The sequence below is a fragment of the Balaenoptera borealis genome (genome assembly GCF_965194805.1).
Source record: "Balaenoptera borealis genome assembly, chromosome: 7".
In the NCBI taxonomy this organism is placed as follows: Eukaryota; Metazoa; Chordata; class Mammalia; order Artiodactyla; family Balaenopteridae; genus Balaenoptera; species Balaenoptera borealis.
Window position 1 is genome coordinate 53051543 of NC_138864.1, and position 24022 is coordinate 53075564.

Sequence of the window (24022 nt, forward strand, 5' to 3'; positions counted from 1 at the left end):
ACCCATTTCAGCCTTCTGATCTCCAAAAATGTAAAATAAATTTTTGTGGTTTTAACTCACTAAATTTGTGCTAATTTGTTACAGCAGCAATGAATACAATGAGATAAATCAAAGTTTTGTGCCACCTGATAGGATTCAATGAGAGGAACCTGGCATTATTTCTGTGATATTTCTGAGAAAGGCACAGAACCTAAATTTAGTGGTGAGGACATATTAGACAAACACAAACGGTGGGACATTTTATAAAACTGGTCTGTCTGATTCCTGTGGCTAGGACTTCCAATACTATGTTGAATAGAAGTGGTGAGAGTGGGCATCCTCGCCCTATTCCAGATTTCAGCACGAAGGCTTTCAGCTTTTCACTGTTGAGTATTACGTTAGCTGTGGGTTTGTCATAAATAGCTTTTATTATGTTGAGATATGTTCCCTCTATACCAACTTTTCTAAGGGTTTTTATCATGAATGAATGTTGAATTTTATCAAATGCTTTTTCTGCATCTATTGAGACGATCATGTGGTTTTTGTCCTTTCTTTTGTTGATGTGGTGTATCACATTGATTGATTTGCATGTTGAACCACCCTTGTGACCCTGGAATGCATCCAACTTGGTTGTAGTGTATGACCATTTTTACGTGTTGTTGAATTCGGTTTGCTAATATTTTGTTGAGAATTTGTACATCTACATTCATCAAAGATACTGACCTGTAATTTTCTTTTTTGATAGTGTCTTTGTCTGGTTTTGGTATCAGGGTGATGGTGGCTTCATAGAATGTCTTTGGGAGTGTCCCTTCTTCTTCAATCTTCTAGAAGAGTTTTAGAAGGATCAGTGCAAGTTCTTCTTTGTGTGTTTGGTAGAATTCCCCAGTGAAGCCATCTGGTCCTGAACTTTTGTTTGTAGGTAGTTTGTTTGTTTTTTTTATTACAGATTCTATTTCATTTCCAGTGACTGGTATGTTCAAGTTATGTATTTCTTCCTGATTCAGTTTTGTTGGGATGTATGTTTCTAGAAAGTTGTCCATTTCCTTTACTTGTCAACTATGTTGGCATATAATTGTTCACAGCATTCTCTTATGGTTTTTTGTACTTCTGTGGTATCTGCTGTGATTTCTCCTCTTTCATTTCTTATTTTGTTTATTTGGGTCTTCTCTCTTTTCTTCTTGGTGAGCCTGGCCAGAGGTTTGTCAATTTTGTTTATCCTTTTACCAAGAGCTGATTCTTTGAACTAGAATTTGATTTATCTTCTGGAACCCTGCGGACAAAATCAAATCCTATAGGCTGATATTATACACACTTTGCTTAAGTCTTTTCTGCTCCATCTAATATTTCCAATTACTTGAGTTATTTTCTGATATCATGATTTCTTAGGTCATAATGTCCACCCCCTCTACTCTCCTGGTCACTCTCTTCTCAACATACTGCACTTTTTCAGCATACCCTTAAAGGATGGGATTCTGAACTCTGGCAGGCGCTCCCAAAGTCACCCAATCAGTATCCCATCATTTATATGTCAATTACAGTAGCTCTCAAACCTGGATACATATTAGAATCACCTGGGGAGTTTAAAAAAAATACTGATGCCAGCCCAGCACTTCCGTTTTAAAAGATCTTAAGTGACAATTGAGCACTGACACACTTTAACAGCTGGTCAGGTGATTCTAATGTGCACAGGTCTATAAATTCCTTGGGAACAGATTTGCAATCCCTATTTGACATGCTTGGAGTCAGAAATGTTTCAGAATCAGATTTTCCCCCCAACCTTCTGAAAAGGTAAAATGATGCATAAATCATTAAGATGAAATACCCTTAGTGGGTCTAGATCTTTACCTTTCAGTCAAATACATAAATATTTTGGCAATGACATACATAAACATTCAAGTTGAGTGGAAACAAAAAAGACCATAAAAAGCCTCATGTTAGCTGAGACCTAGTTTTGCAACCAAATGAATTTTGGCACAAAATTTCAGAAGAAAATTGCAGCTTTGAAAACTTCCAAATTGTAGATAAGGGATTGTGGACCAGCCTTTAGTGGTTATCTTTTCAGCATTTAGCCTGGTGCACTGCCCAAACCTATGAGCTTAACACATATTTGGTGAATGAATGAATGAACGAGACAAACTTTTCTATGTGTTAACTTTTAACTTTAGAGGTATTAGTATATTTCCTGAAGTCAATTCTCCTCCAACTAATAGTGCCTTTGGACCTTAAAACTTGAAATAAGCTCATCTGAAAGTCATTGAAGGAGACTAAGAATCAGTTTGTTCTGCAAGGCCAGAAGCATAACTCTCCCAAACTTCAGACAATATTACAAAGCTACAGTAATCAAAAGAGTGTGGTACTGGCACAAAAACAGACATATGGATCAATGGAACAGAACAGAGAGCCCAGAAATAAACTCACACACCTATAGTCAATTAATCTTCGACAAAGGAGGCAAGAATATACAATGGAGAAAAGACAGTCTCTTCAGCAAGTGGTGTTGGGAAAGTTGGACAGCTGCATGTAAATCAGTGAAGTTACAACACTCCCTCACACTATACACACAAAAAAACCCTCAAAATGGCATAAAGACTTCAATATAAGATATAACACTACAAAACTCCTAGAAAAGAACATAGGCAAAACATTCTCTGACATAAATTGTACCAATGTTTTCTCTGATCAGTCTTCCAAGGCAATAGAAATAAAAGGAAAAATAAACAAATGGGACATAATCAAACTTATAAGATTTTGCACAGCAAAGGAAACCACAAACAAAATGAAAAGACAACCTATAGACTGGGAGAAAATATTTGCAAATGGTGCAACCGACAAGGGCTTAATTTCCAAAATATACAATCAGCTCATACAACTCAACAACAAAAAAAACCAAACAACCCACACTGGTCAGATGGCCATCATTAAAACCTCTACAAATAAATGCTGGAGAGGGTGTACAGAAGAGGGACTTACACTGTTGGTGGGAATGTAAAGTGGTACAGCCACTGTGGAAAACAGTATGGAGCTTCCTCAAAAACCTAAAAGTAAAGTTGCCATATGATCCAGAAATCCCACTCCGGGGCATATACCCAGACAAAACTATAATTCGAAGGGATACATGCACCCTTATGTTCATAGCAGCACTATTTACAATAGCCAAGACATGGAAACAACATAAATGTCCATCGACAGATGAATGGAGAAAGAAGATGTGATATACATATACAATGGAATATTACTCAGCCATTAAAAAAAGAACAAAATAATGCCATTTGCAGCAATATGGATGGACCTAGAGATTGTCATACTAAGTGAAATAAGTCAGACAGAGAAAGACAAATATCATATGATATCACTTATATGTGGAATATAAAAAAAAAAGGGTACAAATGAACTTATCTACAAAACAGAAATAGAGTTACAGATGTAGAAAATAAATTTATGGTTACCAGGGGATAAAGGGGGGGAGGGGCAAACTGGAAGTTTGGGATTGACATATACACACTACTATATGTAAAACAGATAACTAATAAGGACCTACTGTACAGCACAGGGAACTCTACCCAATACTCTGTAATGGCCTATATGGGAAAACAATCTAAAAAAGAGTGGGTATATGTATATGTATAGATTCACTTTGCTGTACACCTGAAACTAACACAACATTGTAAATCAACTATACTCCAATAAAAATTTTTAAAAATTAGAAAAAAAAACTGGTCTGTAATCTTCATAAATGTCAAGGTCTAGAAAGTGAAGGAAGAGACGAAAGAACTCTTCCATATTGATGAAGAGTAAAGAACAATGACAACTAAATGCAACACATGGTTTGGACTGGATTCTTTTTCTGTAAAGGACATATTAAGACAGTAGGTGAAGTTTGAGGATTAGATAGTAATATATTTATTATGATTATGTAGGAAAATGTCACTGTAGGAAATACACAGAGAAGTATTCATGGGTGATGGTGCATCACGTCAGCAACAGACTCTCAAATGGCTTAGGAAAAAAAGTGAATTATACTGTACATGCAACTTTCCTGTAAGTTTGAGATTAATTCTATTTCAAATAAGAACTAAAACAAAACTACAGAGAAAAACCTTTATCCATAGATTAAGTCTTCAGAACCCTATGAATAAAGAAACTTCCTAGTATGAATTAACTTGCCCAAGAACAGGTAACTAGTCAATGACAGAAGATAACATGAAATGATAGATACAAACTTCTGGCCTAGATTTATAAAGATTTTTCCCAGCTGGAGACAATTCTGTTTTGTTATTTTGGGTCATTTTAAATTGTCCAGTTCTTCACCTCAAAAATTTCAGGTATTTCTGCCTTCAAAGTTGAGTTTAAATCCAGTTTCTGATTCTGTTCTCATTGTGTTGCTCAAAGCAGGCACATGGAGATCATTGATCTCTTTTTCACCCTAAGCCAGTTCTCCAGTAGTGGCAAGGTTGGGGGCGGGGTGGGGGAGGTAAGAGATAAGTAAGGGAGCGTATGCTTTTTCTTCAATTTAATTCTGTCTCTGCTTCTCAGAGCATTCTTCCCACCTCCCATCTCTCCCCAGATGAAAACCCCAAATGAGAGATACGTACCAAAATGTTTTGGGAATGTAGAGTATTGTGGGAGAAAGAACCATTATCTTTCCTTCTCCCCAACCTAAGAAAGTATAATGACATAGTCCATATATCATTCTATAATTTTTTTCACATATTGTAAAAAGTCATTTGCATTATGACTTTTTCATGTGAATATTTAAAGCACCAGTGTTTCCGGTATTCTCTGAATACAGTCCATGAGACAGCGGTTCTAATTTAATATCCTTCCATTTTTGTCAACAGCTCAGCTAAGTACTGACAACTCCAATAAGCAGCATATGCTCTTCATTCATCTTATCCCAAATAATTGTTTGAGCAAACAATTATTAGTCACTAATTTGCCATTTGTCGGAGATATTTTTATTCATGTATTTAACTACCAAATCCCTACTCTGGGGCTCATACTGATATATTGTAACATCTTATCTTATAAGTACCCTTTTGATTCATGAACCTAAATCTCCATCTTTTCCCCTCCCTCTTCCCCAGTCTCCCACCTCTGCCGAGCACTTCACTAGCCCCTTCCACTGCATTCTGTGGCATCTCTGTTCAATTGTAAAAGCTCTCTGCACCCTCAAACTCTTCCAGAAGTATTTTTTCAGCTATAATAACACAGTCAACATCTGGCTTTTCCCTGATGATATCTTTAACCTTAAAATCTGTCATAATGGGATAATTCTTATTTTCTCCAATTTATATGAAAAAAGAGTTAAGCATTTCCTTGGGCTTCCCTGGTGGCGCAGTGGTTAAGAATCCGCCTGCCAATGCAGGGGACACGGGTTCAAGCCCTGGTCTGGGAAGATCCCACATGCCACTGAGCAACTAAGCCCGTGCGCCACAACTACTGAGCCTGCGCTCTAGAGCCCGTGCTCCACAACAAGCGAAACCACCACAATGAGAAGCCTGCGCACCGCATCGAAGACTAGCCCTCACCCTCTACAACTAGAGAAAGCCCACGTGCAGCAACGAAGACCCAACACAGCCAATAAGTAAATATATAAAAATTTAAAAATAAAAAAAATTTTTTTAAAGAAGTGGGAAAAAAAAAAGAGTTAATAAGCATTTCCTTAATTCCCACCACCCTTTGGCTGTCCTCACGCAACTTCCATTTTTTGCCTTCCATGCCTTATGCAACCTGCTCCCTATACAGGTACAGCCTGGCTTTCTAGGCTACACTGGCCTATGATTGACGAGGGTATGTCAAAGGGGCACAGAAGCCAACTCAAATCTGGAACAATTTGAGCAAAAAAATAAAAATTAGTATCAGGTTATAACCCAAAGTATGTAAGTGCCCATGAGTTCATACTGATATAAAGATATTACTGAGTAAAGTAATAAATGGAGAAGAAGAAATAAATCTCCCATGTAGAGCAATTCCAAATAACTGATGTAGATATTCCATCCTCAAGAACAGGGAGAATAACATCCCACTACTTAAGTGTGGGCTGAGAATAGTGACTTCCTTCCAAAGAGTACACGGTTGGGGGCAGGGGGTGTTGGCAGGAGGGTGACTTTACAATGGAGGAACCTGACAAAAACTACCTCAGCCAGGTGATCAAGATTCACATTAACAGCGGGAAGTCATGAGGACAGTATGTACCTTTGATATGTTGAAACTGGCACTTTACCTCTGTGGTCTTCCTTCCAAAAACTCATAAACCAAATCTAACTATGAGGAAAACATCAGACAAATTCCAATAGAGGTACATCCTACAGAATATCTGACCTGTACTCCTCAAAATTGTCAAGGTCATCAAAAACATGGAAAGTCTAGAAGCTTTCACAACCAAGAGGAGACACTACAACTACATGTAATATGGTATCCTGGGATCCTGGAACAGAAAAAGGATATTAGTAAGTGCTAAAGAAATCTAAATAAAGCACAGATTTTAATTAATAATACTGTATCAGTATTGGCTCGTTACTTGTAACAAATATACCATATTAATGTAAGACCTTAATAACAAGGGATACTAAATGTATGGTATATGGGGATTCTGTACCATCGTCTCCATTTTTCTATAAATCTAAAACTCTTCTAAAAAGAGAGTTTTTTGGCTACATCTAAGGTTGGTCTCTAAATCTGTGCCCTTCCTTTCTCACTGTCTACCAATTAAAATTCCAAATTTCTTAGTTTAGTATTCAAGGATCTATCAGATTATAAAATACTGTCCTCTGATCATCTGCAATCCTTCCTACCAAGAGGTGAAGTATTATCTATACATGTGGGCTTGGCCACTGACTTGCTAATATGAAACAACTAGAGGCTTAGAAAGTGAGCATTGAGACTTGTCTTCTTTGCTGCTCTTGGAACATTGCTGCCATTTGGACAATCTGAAGTCAGACGCCTGAAGTGACAACATGGAGGAGAACTAAGCCACAGCAGCCATCAACCTATCAACTAGACATGTGAATGAGGCCACCCAATCCCAGTTAATCTTCCAACTGATTTCAGCTGCAGGAGTAAGCCCAGGTGAAACTGACCAACTGCTGCCAGCCCCAACTGCCAACCCATTAACAGTGAACTAATAACTGTTTGTAAGACACTAAAGTTGGTGTTCTGTGACACAACAAATTAGCCAAGGCTCACCGATATACTCCTCCATTACCTTACCTCACTGAAGTCACATTTCCAACCTTGTTTTCCAGAATTCCCCTATGCTCCACTCAAATTGCAGGGTTTTTATCCTCTAGAAGTGCTTTACACTTTTCTGAATATTACCTCATGAAATATTACCTCCCTCCACCTAAAGTACCTTTACTCTCACATCTCTACTTAAGGAAATGTCACTCATCTTCCCTTTCTACACAAAGTTTAATATATAAATATTAAGAGGGGAGGAAATTTGGTTCATCAGAGTTCTTCTTAGAAAGTGTCTAAGAAATGCCTTGGTGTGAAGGGTAAGAGCTTGAAGGCTTTGTATGGATTAGCATATAGACTCAGCTGCAGAAACAGAAACCCAAAATACAAATAGATTAAGAAGAAGATAGAAGTTTACCTCTCTCCCATGTAACAGGGCATAATCAGTCAAGGACAGGCATGGGAAAAGTCAGGTGTGTGGAACTCCGTCATGTCAATCCATCTTGTCACTCCACTATTCCTATAGCCTTTATCTGTGAGGTTAAAAATGACTCATTACCACCACACCCACATTCCAGCCAGAAGGAAGAGGTGAAAGCAAAAAGGAGGGCAGGCTCATTCCTTTAGGGAAAATACCCTGATGTTGTAAACATCAGTGCTGCATACAACACTTTGGCCAGAGTGACAGTCATGCAATTAAACCTGGCTGCACAGGAGGCTAGGAAATTATTACCAGGAATTATTATCTTGGCACACAAATATTCTACTATTACTACTGAACAAGGGAAGAATAAACATGGGGATCAGTAGCAGACTTCACCACAAGTAAGATCAAGAATATTAGCCTGCTAAAATGCTATGTCTGAGGCAAGAAGAGGAACTGGCTTTGTTCTGAGAAGTAAGAGAGAGAGTAGAAGAGAAAAAGAAGCCAGGCAAATGTTGGAAGGGTATGACTCCTTTCTTAACGTCGCTAAAATCTTGGAATGAGAAGCCCTGTGATAACTGGTGAAGACACTCAATTCTTTAAGGTAAAATCGATGCAAGAATTAAAGGAAGAGAGAACCATGATAGCATAAAACTCTGAGAACCTGCAGAAGACTATGGAAAGCTTTCAATGTAACTGGACTTTGGAACTGGGCATTTGAGACAATCTTACACTGACTTCATGAGATAGGAGACAAGAAACCCTAGCTGACATGTGAGTACTGCCACAGCTCCTTTTATTATTTATTTTTGAAATATAGAAACATTATTTATTTGGAGATTTGCCATGCATGTTAAAATGCATGTTAGCATTTTTTCTTTTTCTCATTAAAGTACAATTGACTTACAATATTTATTAGTTGCAGGTGTATAACATAGTGATTCAATATTTTTATACCTTATGAAATGATCACCACTATAAGTCTAGTTACCATCTGTCACCATGCAAAGTTATTACAATATCACTGACCACATTTCCTATGTTACATTACGTCCCCATGACTTATTTATAACTGGAATTTTGTACCTCTTATTCCCCTTTACCTATGTCACCCATCCTCCCAGCCCCCCCCACACAACCACTAGTTTATTCTTTGTATCAATGAGTCTCTTTCTATCTTGTTATGTTTGTTTTTCAGATTCCGCATATAAGAGAGGTCATAAGGTATTTGTCTTTCTCTGTCTGACTTATTTCATTTAGCATAATACTTTCTAGGTCCATTCATGTTGTCACAAATGGCAAGATTTCATTCTCTTTTATGGTTGAGTAATATTTTATATATATATATATATAAAATATATAATATACATACATCTTCTTTATCCATTCATCCACCAGTGGACACTTAAGTTGCTTCCCTATCTTGGCTATTGTAAATAATGCTGCAGTGAACACTGAGTGCATACATCTTTCCAAATTAGTGTTTTCATTTTCATTGGATAAATACCCAGAAATGGAATTACTGGATTATATGGTAGTTCTATTTTTAATTTTTTGAGAAACCTCCATACTGTTTTTCCATAGTGGCTGTACCAATTTACATTCACACCAACAGTGCACAAGGCTTCCCTTTTCTCCACATTCTCACCAACCCTTGTTTTTTCTTGTCTTTTTGATAATAGGCATTCTGATAGGTGTGAGGTGATATGTCATTGTGGTTTTGATTTGCATTTCCCTGATGATTAGTGATGTTGAGCATCTTTTTATGTGCCTGTTGGCCATCTGTATGTCTTCTTTGGAGAAGTGTCTATTCAGGTCCTCTGTTCATTTTTAAAACAGATTGTTTGTTTGTTTGCTTATATTGAGCTGTATGCATTCTTTAAACATTTTGGATATTGACCCCTTATCAGACAGATCATTTGCAAATATCTTCTTCCATCTGGTAGGTTGCCATTTCATTTTGTTAGTGGTTACCTTCACTGTGCAAAAGCTTTGTAATTTGACATAGTCCCATTTGTTTATCATTTGTTTATTTTTGCTTTTGTTGCCCTTGCCTGAGGGGACAGATCCAAAAAAATATTGCTAAGACCAATGTCAAAGAGCAACCTGCCTATGTTTTCTTCTAGGAGTTTTATGGTTTCAGGTCTTACATCTAAGTCTTTAATCAATTTTGAGTTTATTTTTGTATATGGTGTAAGAAAATGGTCTAGTTTCATTCTTTTGCATGTAGCTGTCAAGCTTTTCCAACACCAGTTATTAAAGACACTCTTTTCACCATTGTATACTCTTGCCTCCTTTGTCATAGATTAGTTGACCATGTAAGCATGGGTTTATTTCTGGGCTCTCTATTCTGTCATTGACCTATGTGTCTGTTTTTGTGCCAGTACCATACTGTTTTGATTATTATAGCTTTGCAGTATAGTCTGAAATCAGGGAAGAAGTAAAACTGTCACTATTTGCAGATTACATGATACTATATATAGAAAACCCTAAAGACTCCACCAAAAAACTATTAGAACTAATAAATGAATTCAGTAAAGTTGCAGGATACTAAATACACAAAAATTGGTTGCATTTCTATACACTAACAACAAACTATCACATAGAGACACCACTACATATTAATAGATAATCAGGGACTTCCCTGGTGGTCCAGTGGTAAAGAATCTGCCTTACAATGCAGGGGACGCGGGTTTGACTCCTGGTCAGGGAACTAAGATCCCACATGCCACAGGGCAACTAAGCCCATGTGCCACAACTACTGAGCTCACGTGCCTCAACTAGAGCCCACGTGCCACAAACTACAGAGCCCACGTGCCCTGGAGCCTGCGTGCCACAACTACAGAGCCCACGTGCCCTGGAGCCTGCATGCCACAACTAGAGAAGAGAAAACCCGCACGCCACAACTAGAGAAGAGAAAAACCCCGCACACCACAACTAGAGAGAAGTCCACGCACCACAACGAAGAGCCTGCGCTCCACAATGAAAGATCCCATGTGCCTCAGCTAAGACCTGACGCAGCCAAAAATAAATAAAATAAATAAATAAATAATAAATAAATCTTTAAGAAAATAAAATAAAACAAAATAGATAATCAACAAGGACCTATTGTATAGCATAGAGAACTCTACTCAATATTCTGTAATAACCTATATGGGAAAAGAATCTGAAAAAGAATAGATATATGTATATGTATAACTGAATCACTTTGCTGTACACCTGAAACTAATACAACATTGTAAATCAACTATACTCCAATATAAAATAACAATTACATTAAAAAAAAAACAAAACTGACCAAGCCTGGCCAGATTAACCCTAAGCCCTACAGTAAAATCTATCAGTCAATAATCTCTCCCTCTGCTTCCTCCCCATAGCTTCTAAACATAGGTTTTCATTGTCTTGGTCTCATGAGACAGAGAGCCAAGGAAGGCCAGGTATTTTAAGAACACCTCCAGTATGAAAGAGAAAAAAGAAACAAGAAGAAAGAAGGAACTTAAAAAAAAAAAAAAAACTACCAAAAAGAGAAATTAAGAAAATCCATTTACAATTGCATCAAAAAGAATAAAATATCTAGGAAAAAATTTATACTCTGAAAACTATACGGCAACTGACAAAATTAAAGATGACACAAATACAGTATGTCCCTTACATATGAACGAGTTCTGTTCCAAGAGCGCATTTGTTCATAAGTCCAACAAAGTTAGCCTAATAATACAATTGGCTATAAAGTACTGTACTGTAATAGGTTTATAATACTTTTCACACAAATAATACATAAAAAACATTTTTAATCTTATAGTACAGTACCTTGAAAAGTACGGTAGTACGGTACAACAGCTGGTATACAGGGGCTGGCATCGAGTGAACAGGCAAGAAGAGTTACTGACTGGAGGAGGAAGAGGAGGTGGGAGATGGTAGAGCTGAAGGATTGTCAGCAATAGGAGATGGAGGGCAAGCTGCAACTTCACTCACACTGACGTTGATGGCACAGGTTCTGGTTCCTTGCTGGATTCAATTCTATCTACCCTCTTGAAAAAACAATCCAGTGATGTCTGGTAGTAGCTCTTTTTTCTCATCGTAGATGACACGGTAGCATTGGATTGCATTCTGAACGGCTGCTGCAACCTTTATGTACTATTCTATGTTCGAGCCCTGTGCCTCAAAAATTAACAATGCCTCCTCAAATAGAACTAACTTACATGACTGGACACATGAACGCATGTTCGAATCTTTGAAAGTTCTCATCTTGAAGGCTTGTATATAGGGGACTTATTGTAAATGGAAAAATATACTGTGCTCATGGATTTGAACAATTAATATTGTTAAAGCTTCCATACTATGAAAAGCAATCTACAGATTTAATGCAATTCCTATCAAAATAGTCATGGCACGTTTCATAGAACTAGGACAAGTAATCCTAAAATTTGTATGGAACCACAAAAGACCCTGAATAGCCAATGCAATCTTGAGAAAGAAGAACAAAGCTGCAGGTACCACAGCTCCTTTTAAAGTCCACAACTTTTAAACAAACAAGGGTTCTAGGGGCAGGATTAAGCATGGTAGAAAAAACATGGTTTCTTTTAAAAAAAAAATCAGTGTAGATTTCCTAATTGTGCTACTTACAGCAACTTTGAAGTTAGCAATTTGAGAGAGCTTTTAATTAGGCTTAACATAGTGTTAGTTTTGGCTACTGGAAATAGACATGAAGTATGAATCACTTTCTTAACAGAAATGTAGGCTAAATGTAACCATCACAGATTTTAAGAACTTCACCTAAATTTCTTCTCAGCCACATTTTCTGTACTGACACCGAGACATCAGTAAAGGAAACAGGATGAACTAGCCAATTTCTGTCTTTCCAAAACAGTCCAAATAGACTATAGTTTATAATGTCAGTGGAAATGACACAGCAGATGGACAACTGCACTTCTGACAGATTGCAACATGCCTGATTACAAAATAATTCGTTGCTGAATAGGCCTCATCACCAGTAGAAGCTCTCATGGAGAAAGTTTCTTTAGAATCAAATAAACATAAAGCAAGAGTCATCAGGAAGCCCTATGTGAGCCTCCATGTGTCATTTTTCCAGATTTAACCAGGTACAAGAAGGCCCTCTTAGAAGAAATTCCTTGTGGAATAAGTTACACCCGCCCTTCTGATGTAAGCTGTGGGAGAAGGCACGTTAAAAATGTCTGGTCAACCAGGAAATGTAGAACATTACTCTGCCTCTTTGAGCTACTGGCGGAACTTCCATTTCCTGCCCAGATATTCAGGTAACCTCTATGTTACTAATTACTGACATGTAGAATTCAGGTAATTTCTATAACTATTTCATATTATTAGTAATGTAATAAATATGGGAACATCTATTGCATCAACATTTCTTTTCTGCACCACCATGGCTTGCAAGTGCTTGCATCAGTTATATTTTAAAATATGTTGAAAGTAATATGTAACAAGAATTTTCAGCTTCTAACCTATAAGATTTTCAAAATCCTAATCTTTTTAATCCTTCATCTCCTGTGAGAGGGCTCAACACCTCTGAACTGTGCCCTATTACCACTTCTGTGCCCTCTTGCCACTGTCTTATCTCCCTATCATTGGAAAGGACTCAGGTGGATACTCCACTTCCAGCCTTTTGAAACCCAGAAGCATCTCTGTAGTCTTTGGAAAGCACTCTGCTGAGTTGCTTGTCTACTAAAAATACTGGTAATTCCCAGGTACATGTTTCCTTCAGTCTCCATTTCCTATGGTACAATTTTGTAAATTGGAACTCCAGTCCTGGGTATACATTCCATACCTCCCAAATTTCAAAATCTATCACAAATAAATAAATAGATAAAAAGATAATGAACTATGACATGTACACATACTTTGTGCAAACTTTTATTATGTAAAATCAAATACCACTTAATATAAATGCTGTATGTTAATTATTCCTTTAGTATAATCATATCTTTGAGCTATTAATGAGTTGCTGTTCCTTCCTGCACTTTCTTATACCTGTTATCCTTCCCCCACCATAAAGGCAGCTTTGATAGTTTTCCATGCTCTGATTCAGAGGAAGAACATACATACAGGCTAGAACTAAGAAGTCAATTAAATTTCTGAATGGATTTTTATAAATTTATGTGAGACCATATTGAAATCCAGAACTTTTCATCTTTAAGAGCCAGGAACTATAAAGGAAAAAAAAGGATTTTTGAGGATTCTAAAACCTTTCATTTAAAAAGTAAGAGAAGGGTCTAGACCACCTAGATCAGAGTTTATATCATGAACCAGAGCATGGGGGAAATGTTAATGATATAAGAGCAGTTTTTCCAACCAAAAGGAAATTAAAATGTTTATAAGCTAACAAGTGCTAATAGGTACCTGAGAAGGACCCCCCATATGCTATTTCTTTCTTGGAGTCAAAATCCTAGGTTAGAGGAAGAAAAAGAAATAGAAACCCCAGGTAAGTCTGTGGGGATGCCAAAGAAGAGGGGAATACTTTCTGGCTTTCCAAGGTTTAATCCAAAAGACTCCATGCTATGGTTAGCTAATGCTGAAAAAAAATTACTCTAAAACATAGTGGCTTCAAACAACAGTAATCATTTTATTACCACTCATAGTTTCTATGGATCAGAATTTTAGGAAAGGCTGGGATAGGCAGTTCCACCTTGCAGGTGTCTCATGCCTTTGCAGTCAGATAATGGTGGGCACTGTAACAATGGATGGAGGGTGCCCACAAATTCCTTCAAAAGGTGGACCCCAATTCCTATCCCCTTGAGTGTGGGTTTACCATAGTGACTCACTTCTAATAAATGGATTAAAATATAAGTGACAATGTGTAACCTCTGAAACTAGGTCATTAAAGGCACTGCAGCATCCTTACTCTTGGATCACTTGCTCTTGGGGAAGCCAGCTGCCCTGTGCTTGAGGACACTCAAGCAGCTCTATGGAAAGGCCCACATAGTGGGAACTGAAGCCCCCAGCCAACAGCCAAGGATGAAGCCTCTTGCCAACAGCCATATGAGTAAGCCATCTGGGAACTAGCTCTTCTAGTCTCAGTCAAGCCTTCAGATGACTGAAGCCCCAGCTGACATCTTGATAGCAAGTTCATGAGAGTCCCTAAGAAAATCACCTAGCTAAGCCCTCTTGAATTCCTGACCCATAGAAACTGTGAGATAATAAATGCTTGCTGTTTTAAGCCACTACATTTTGGGGTAATTTGTTAGGCAGCAATAGATAACTAGTTTGGAGGGGAGGCTGGAGCAGCTAGGGGATCTCCAATCATCCTTCTTTTTTATGTTCTTAGTGCCTCTCCACGTGGTTTTTCTGAATGGGCTAGTTTGGGCTTCCTCACAGTATGGCAGCTGGACTGCTTATATGATGGCTGCTTACTTGTTGGCTGCCAGGTCTTTTATAACCTATCTTCACAAGTCCTATAGCACCACTTCCTACATACTTTATTGGTTAAAAACGGCCACAAAACCTGTCCAGTTTCAAGGGGAGAAGTCATACACCTCCACCTCTTGATGGAAGGAGTATCAAACCGTATTATATGAAGAGCACATTGGATGGGAAATACTGTTGCAGCCATGTTTAGAAAATGCAACTTTCCACACTGTAAGCCTTCCACATTTAAGCCAAGTACCACATCCAACAAGGCATTTGAATAATAGATTAACAGAGTTATAAATTTAGGAGTCATCAGTGTATAGAGAGCAACTGTAGCCACTGGAGTGGATGATATCACTTAGAAAGAGGATAGTGTGAGGAAGAGATGTAGGCCTAGGAGGTCACCATGAAGAACTATGAAATTTAAAAGCCAGGCCAGCTAAGAAGCATTTAGAGAGGCAGAAAGAATGCCAGAGTACTGTATCTCAAAGCCAAGAAAAAAAGAGTATTCGAAGAAGAATGACATAGTCATTTAAGGAGCAAATGCTGCTAAAAATTAAGGTAAATGATAATAGAATATTTTCATGGATTTAACAATGTGGAAGTCGTTAATGATCTTCAGAGGCATGTTGGAGGCAGAAACCAGGCTATAATGGTTGAAAACATAGAAGAAGGAATGAGCATAGTCCTGGGAGGGAGATGAGATCAAAAAACACAAAAGAAGGGATTAGCTTTGAATAAGAGAAGGAACATCTCCAGGATTGGAGGAAAGGAGTTTAGGATGAGCTCAGATGAGCACATAAGCAGGGGTGGGGGCAGCAGGCTGCTGAGGAAGTTAATGCTTAAAAGTCTCTGTAAAGGTCATTTGTTGAGAGAGTAGAACGAATAGCTATTAGAGTCTGAGGAGGTCTCCGAAGGCCTGTTGCTGAGGAAATGACAGACTCATTCATTGCAAACCTATAGTGTATAATCTATGACTTTAAAAAAAGTTACTTGGGGTTGAATTTCACCTTTTGTTTGCTTAAACAACAATAAAAATAAGTGAACTCAACCATTTTGATTCCTATTTTCAATTTAATAAAAATAAAATATCTGATAATATCAGATTTTCCTACCAAGTGAATATGGAAATGGTAGGAAAACACTGGTCACTTATTGCATCCTACCATTAGGTATAAGCCACCTATCCTAGGAATATCTAATTTCTAAATCCTTCATTCAATTTATTACTTTATAAAAGTGTAGTTGTGATGACAAGAGAGGTAGGAAAGGACTAAAAGCAGAGGGTTTCAGGTTTATTTTCATTTTTACCCATTTCAAGAGACAGACTGCTTATACTATACCTACTACAACATTTTCAAATAACATAGTTATTTATAACATTATATATGAGGCACTGTTGTATCACGTATTTCCCTGCAATTGGTCTACAACGGGAAAACAGCATGGGTTCCTCTGAGACTCTTGTGAAAATTTATTACAGGCTCAAGATCAAGAGTGTGCTCAACAGAGAATGATTCCACAGCAGATGGCTCTTTGGAAAAGGAAAAGAGAGAAAAGACTGCAGTATCATGTGAAATGGGCTCTTGTTCAACAAAAGTGAGCTTATCCAATTATAATGGAAATAGAGAAAGGGGTAACAAAGGCTGTAATAGCCTTATGTCTTGCTACACCAGGTTGAACCATCACAGACTAAAATTCAGCATAAATGTTAACCTTCTGGTAAGAAACACAAAAGACACAGGAAGAAAACATTAGTGATACTCTCACTGCTGAAGTTACATATCTTTTTTTTACCCTAGGTTTGCTAATATAAATATAATACTGCTGCAGTGGCTACAATTATATGATTATATATAATAATAATATTCACAAGTCTGAAAGATGGCCCATAGAAACTCTGCTTTCCTAATCCTGTTATTCCCAATTTCATTAAATTAACAATTATATATTACATGTCTTCACCAGGTCTGTCCACTTAAGGTGCAGTTGTTATAACAAAGGTATTACGCTCTGGAATTTAATTTACTATGGTTATACTTAATATAAGATAGATATTCTTTATGAAACAGAAACAGACTCACAGACATAAGAGAACAGACTAGTGGTTGCCAAGGGGGGTGAGGGTGGGGAAGGGAAGGATTGGGAGTTTGGGGTTAGCAGATGCAAACTATTATATATAGGAGGGATAAACAACAACGTCCTCCTGTATAGCACAGGGAACTATATTCAATATCCTGTGAGAAACCATAACGGAAAAGGATATGAAAAAGAATGTATATATATGTATAACAATCACTTTGCTGTACAGCAGAAATTAACACAACATTGTAAATCAACTATACTTCAATTAAATAAATTTTTTAAATATATATATATAATGTAGATATTCTTAAATTAGGTAGGTATTATAAGACTAGGTTGATATTTCAGGTAATTTGGGGGGAGGAATAGCTTGCTTGAAAAACAGTGTTTCCTACTGAGTTTAGATTTTACCTCTAACAATTTCAGGTCAAGAAAAACCTTTACCTTGCATGTGTCTGTATGTATCTGTTGCATGTATATTAAGGGTATCCAATGCATCCTTAAGTAAGAGGCCATATCACTTTCTCTAGTGCTTAAAACACTTTGCCCAGAAACATGAAAACAGGCCAATTTCCAAGAAACAGTTTCAGAGAAACAAAAAATGTAAAACAATGGAACTTATAATATCCCTTTCCATACCTTTCAGCAATAGACTGCCACTATGAAACACAGTTTAAAATAAGTTTAAAAGATATCTAGAAAGACTACTTGCTAGCTATTATGATTTCAATACAAATCTTAATATATTAAAGAATTTTTTATATACCAATCCTCTTCACTGAAATAAAATTGTTGCCCTAAGAAATCCTACTCAACAAATAAGGCAATTCTCTTTTCCTGCTTTTCATTATTTGTTGTTATGATGGATAAAGACAAATAATAATAGCTGACATTTTTGAGCACCTACTATTTGCCAGATATGTTTCAAAGTGCTTTGACTAAGCAAGACCAAGAGATTGGTCCATCTTTCCTAATATTTGCAATTTAGATCAATCTGATGATACTAAGTGATTTGATTCATATTTTGTCTTAATCCCTCATTAAGTTAATTATGAGCAAGTTTCATGGGCAGTTGCAATAATTTAGTAAATTACAAGAGTTAACCAAGAGTTTTGTACAAAGACACGTTGGAAAAAAACTACTATAATGTAAGCTCCTCCATCCCTTGTCTCTCTTGACCACTTCCATATTCCTTATGCCTAGGATAGCGCTCAATACAAAGGACATGCTCACGGAAGGTCTGCTGAATGAAAGGAAGGAATGGGTGTATCACAAATGTGCAAACTTCTGGAAGCTATAAAGGTTACACAGGTTCCTTGTTTCTTTCTCTGTCACTGCATTCTGGGCAAGAGAATCAGATATACATCGAATAAAAGAGAAGGGAATTAATCAATGACAAGTCATTAAATGCTAGAGGGCCTTTCACATTTGAATTTCAAAGCATAATCCCTTTGGTTTTACTATTGTTGAGGCTTGTCATTTGTCTACCACAGCTTATCACTAACAAATTCAAGGCACAGAATTCCCATCTACTGTTGTAGCTACTGGTCTGGGGGAAAAAAAAAAAAAAATCTTGCTGAACAATAAGGACATCTGCTGGTTAAAATGCAACACTTCTATCCTTAAAATACTGCATCTAGATGGACAAGATTTGGGTAATAAAGTTTAGAATAAGGCCGAACATGTGGCATCTTGTTAAAATAACCTCCTTCTACTAGAGTAATAATAAAGGTAACATTTGTTTGTTTCATTCCAGAGTTGCCCGAGTAGTGACACCATCTGAAAAAAGACTGAGCTCTCCTGCCAAAAAATAAAAATGGCTAGGTTTCTGATCTCCTGGTTTAAGACACAATTATCTTTGAACTCAACAAACATCTAAGTGTCTGCTAAGTTAAGGTACTGTACCAGATGCTGGCAAACTGAAGCTATAAGACAAGGCAGAGGCAGCAGATGGTCCAGCCTTAGAGGAATGGGGTATTAAACTCAGTTAACATCAGCAAGAGACTGAGCCTACTACTTACCAGCACTGTGCTCTCACCATTTTATAAACATTATAGACCAGCTGCTTTCTACAAACACACTCTTTCCCACAGTAGCTGAACAAATGCCTTCCCACCTCCCGCCCCCTACTCTGGTAATCTGTCACCTTTCCAGTCCCTGCTCAAGTGTCTTCTCAGAAAACCCAGCTCTGAACTCCCTACATAAAGTTCACCTTCAGAGTTTAGAACTTACCAAATTGGCAATTACCAATTGATTTACCAATATATGGTCCCTCTCCCTTCTAGGCCAGACTATAAAGGAACAGATATTTGAATCTGGGTTCAAACATTCTCCCAATTTTAGTAAAGTAACTTAACTGTTTCTGTTTCATTTTGCCCACAAAATTTTCAAGGACAGAATGAAAACTTCCATCCTCACTTGCTGGGAAGATCTGAAGTCTTACTTCTCCATTCTCCTAACTGGAAGAGGAACCAATTTTTGCTAATGTTCCATGAATAGGCCTCAGTAAAGATCTATTGCAAAAGAAAATGAAGTGAAGAGGTAACCAGGCTGAAAGATTAAAAGAGATGTAGAAGATGAGACACTGACATGAAATGGAGAGCAGGAAAGGGGTTATGAGATGGAGTGCCATAAGTCCCAGACAAAAGCCTGGAGGAGGAATCTCAGACAGAAGAGGACTTGGAAGAGCCTGATGTGTTGGCCTAACTAGGGAGTTCGCTCATTCCTCTCTTAGCACAGGAATCCCCATCAGCTTGCCGGAAATTCTGGCAGGGCTTCCAGCGTATACACATCACTTGTATTAATAGGACTCAGAGACTGTGTAGAAAGAAAATGGGCTACTCAATAATTATATTTTTCATTTACTTTGAACAGAAGTCCTTGCAAACATCTCTTTATTCTGAATCATGACATCCAGGACATGAGACAATTATTAAACAATAAAACCTGCCTCTCAGTATTTGAAACACTTTTATATTAACATATCAACCTTTCAAAAAAGGAAGGTCATTTCATCAATACTCTATTGCTGATGAGCTTCATGAAAGTGTTATAAAAAATCTGAAGTCCAACAGAGTTAATCATAACTAGCAAATGCAGTAAATACCATAACTGTGCTATACTTTTATAATACCTTCTATTTATGAAAAAACTATTCTTCACCATTTTTCTACAAAATATTTAATTACTAATTAGGAAAATCCTACGATAATATTAAAAATCTCATGCATTCCCTAGGTACATATTGACTAAGTAATGAGGTAGGAAACACCGAGAATTATAATTGCAGAAAGTTGCTCTAGGTTTAAACTTATGTTTGGATAGTCTTACGTTGATAATGCAAGTTAAAGATATAGAGGTGTTACTATTATAGGTTCACTTTTAAAATTATGTATTAAACTAATACTAAAATACACTTGTTTTCCCCAAGAAAACACCAATTGACCTTGGGAAAAGGTAATTATGAAAGAAACTCACCCAGAAAGGAAGAATTAATTATGAGGATGCACTTGACTTTTTTTAGGGAATTAACAGCGAAGTGCAGACTAACCTAAGATTTTTCAGAAGAGAATGGGTAGCAACTATAATTTAGATAACACTCTCTTATGCCTCAGTGAAGAAGAATCCTACACTGTAATGCTTTGTGGAAAATGTAGCTAATTAAGAACCAACTCCTCATAAATGGTAATGTTAACAATTTTACATATGTAACTATTATCTCATTAGAACTCCACTTTGAGTAATTTAATTGTTTTTCTGGTTCACGGGTTTATTAGTTTCCATATTTAAGTGCTTACTACATATGACAGGCTCTGTGCAAAGCATGTTGCCTAGATTATTCTGGGAGATAGATTTTAGTATCCCCACTTTTCAAAAGCAAACGAAGCTTAGAGATGCGAAGTACCATACCCACCGCTAAGCAATAAAGTCAAGATTCACACTCAGGTCTGACTTCAACATCTATACCACAACACTCTCCTGCCTCATGGTGTTGGTTACCTATTATTTATGTACTCATTTAAAAATTGAACGATATATGCCATAACCACAGTGGGATGCAGAGATTACCACAAACTGATAATAAAGTTAGATGCAATAACATGCTGCTCTTGACAGTTATTTTTGAAAACTAGTCAAATGTATCCTTCTTCCAGTTCAGTAAAGACTCTGGAAACTGGCTGTAATAATTTTTCATTATAAAAAGACTGCTGCCAAAGTGCACTTTTTGAGCTGCAGAAGGGTAGTTCAGAGCATAGGCTCTGGAGCTGAGGCTTTCATTCTGACTCTACCATTTATTTGCTGTGTTTCCTTGGACACATTCCTTCACTTTTTTGGTTCTTGTCTAAAGTGGGAATCATTTGTAATAACTATACTGAAGCTTTGGCAATTGTGAACATTACATGTGTTTAATATACGTAAAGCATTTAAATGACACATAAGCACTCAAAAAATGTTAGCTAACCTTGTCCAAATCCAGGCCCTTTCATATTTTCTTTTTTTTAAATAGACCTTATTTTGGGGGACAGTTTAAGATTCACAGCAAAATTGAGGGGAAGATACAGAGACTTCCCACATCCTCCCTGCCCTACACATGAACGTTATCAACATACCCCACCGGAGTGGTACATTTATTTGCAAATGATGAACCAACATTGACATATCATTAACAACCAAAGTCCGTGGGTTACATTAGGGTTCACTATCTGTGTTGTACATTGTATGGGTTTTGATAAATATATAATGCCATGTATCTACCATTACAGCATTATACAAAATCATTTCGCTGCCTTAAAAAATCCTCTGTGCTCCACCTTTTTCTCTTTCTCTGGCCTCAAACCCTGGCAACTACTGACCTTTTTACTATCTCCATAGTTTTGCCCTTTCCAGAAAGTCAGATAGTTGGAATCATTCAGTAGGTAGCCTTTTCAGACAGACTTCTTTCACTTAGTGGCATGCACTTAAGATTCCTCCATGTCTTTTCATGGCTCGACAGCTCAATTCTTTTTAGCACTGAATAATACTCCATTGTATGGATGTACCACAGTTTATCCATTTGCCTATTGAAGCACATCTTGGTTGCTTCTAAGTTTTGGCAATTCCAATGAAGTTGGTATAAATATCTCTGTGCAGCTTTTTATGTGGAGGTAAGGCTTCAACTATTTGGGGTAAATATCAAGGAGCAATTAATGGATCACATGGTAAGAATATGCTTAGTTCTCTAAGAAACCACCAAACTGTCTCCCAAAGTGGCTGTACCATTCAGCATTCCCTCTATCAATGAATGAGAGTTCCTATTGCTCCAAAGCCTTATCAGCCCTTGGTGTTGTCAGCGTTTGGGATTTTAGCACTTCTGATTGGTGTGTGATGGTATTTCGTTTTACACTCTTTTTTATGAAATGCAACATTTATGAGTAAGACAGTTACCCCAAAGAATAAATAATGTGGACTACTGGTGAAAACTGTGTACATTTGGCTTAAAATCGAAACAAATATTTATCTATGTAAACCCATTTCAGTGTGTACTTTTTCCCCTTTCTTCAATGAATTAGTGTCACTTCCACTAAGTCTTCCAACTACATTTTGTATTCAAAAGAAACCGGGGTTACAAAAAAAAATTTTTTTATGCCAAAAGAGAGGAAAAGAAATCACTAAGCATTATCAACTTCATTAGTTAAGACCAATTCAAGACGTACGTATACACACTCTTGACGGCCTTCATTTGACCTTTACAACCGATGCTCACTACACTCCCATTGTGACAATGTAGTGTAAGTCTACACATAGTTGCTGGATGCAAGAATATCTGTCAAATCTAATTTCTAAACTCCTCTCATCCCACAAGCAAAAGAAAAGCAGCGTACAATAAATCAATTTTATAAACAAGTGAAATGAATCCTAAGAAGAGTCGTAACAGGGTTCTGACCACTAAATCTTCGGAACTCTTTGGGAGACTGGGTTTGACACATACACACTACTTTATATAAAACAGCTACCTAACAAGAAGCTACTGTATAGCCCAGGGAACTCTATTCCCAACTCTGTAATGACCTATATGGGAACAGACTCTAAAGAGTGGATATATGTACAAGTATAACTGACTCGCTGTACAGCAGAAACTAACACAACATTGTAAATCAACTATACTCCAGTAAAAAAAAAATTAAAAAAATTTTCAGGACTCTTTCAAAAGAAAAATCTCTGCAGGAGTCTCTGGAAGCTTAAAGACTCTCTGGGGGCGGGGCCGAGTATTGGTCTTCCCTGAAAGCTCCCCAGGCTAACTGAAGAGCATCCACTTTAGAAAAGCCATGCTTTATAAGGCGTACTGTGCACTACAGAACAGCATATTCCTACATTCACACAGGATACATTTCACCAAGAAGTGCATCATACGCCCAACGGGTAACACCCCTACGCGCCTACGGCAAGGCAGACCAAGTCAGAAGAGCCAGACAAACAATTCCCAGTTATCGTCTGCACCCAGACCCGGCTTTCTAACAGTTCCACACGCGAGGCTCCCTCCGCTCCGAGGCCCAGAATAATTACGAAAGTCGGCTGGCGAGGCCCAACTGTCGCCGAGCCAGGAAAACCACAGTTGCGCCAAAGAAAGAAGGTCCTCCTTCATGGCATCAGTCAGTACCTATTTCCTTGTAGGAGGAGGAGAAAAGAGCAGACAACGAACAACTCCCACTCAGACGGGGCTCGAAGCTCAAATAACCAGGGACCTTTTTTCGCGCTCCGACTTGGCCGGAAGTGACGCCACGGCCGGCGCGCAGGGCCGCCCCCAGGGAGAGGAGGCCGGGCGGGGGAGCGCGCGGGGGCTGGGGGCGGGGCGCGGCCGCAGCTCCGTTTCCGGTGGCTTGTCGCGCTCGCTCACTCCAGCTGCAGCCACTCTTGCCCGTGGCTGCTTCCTCCATCCTGGTATTTTTTGGAGCCTCCATCCTGGTTCTTCCAAAGTGCCCGGACCCAAAACAGGAA

General features: G+C 37.8%; 2 protein-coding genes across 35 annotated transcripts in view; one reads left to right on the forward strand and one right to left on the reverse strand.

Annotated features, from left to right (window-relative positions):
* Positions 1–24022, reverse strand: part of LOC309631750 (uncharacterized protein) — a gene marked incomplete at its 5' end in the record, with an annotated part of 60205 nt that overhangs the window by 34381 nt on the left and 1802 nt on the right. For 4 of the 31 annotated variants that reach the window (XR_014246495.1, XR_014246496.1, XR_014246497.1 and 1 more), the window contains 2 exons: positions 7574–7688; positions 23685–23801. The exons of 5 other annotated variants lie outside the window; for them this stretch is intronic. Coding sequence is in view for 2 of the 26 variants with exons in the window: in XM_082398660.1 (XP_082254786.1) it covers positions 23685–23985 (301 nt within the window). Of the gene's footprint in view, positions 1–702; positions 1250–7573; positions 7689–23684; positions 23986–24022 lie in introns of those variants that run through there. 22 more of the 31 variants (XR_014246477.1, XM_082398660.1, XM_082398659.1 and 19 more) reach the window with 16 other exon arrangements.
* DMTF1 (cyclin D binding myb like transcription factor 1) overlaps positions 23896–24022 on the forward strand; it is a 43548-nt gene continuing 43421 nt past the window's right edge. For 2 of the 4 annotated variants that reach the window (XM_082398316.1, XM_082398318.1), the window contains exon 1: positions 23896–24022. The gene's annotated coding sequence lies outside the window, so the exon portion shown is untranslated. The other 2 variants (XM_082398315.1, XM_082398317.1) reach the window with 1 other exon arrangement.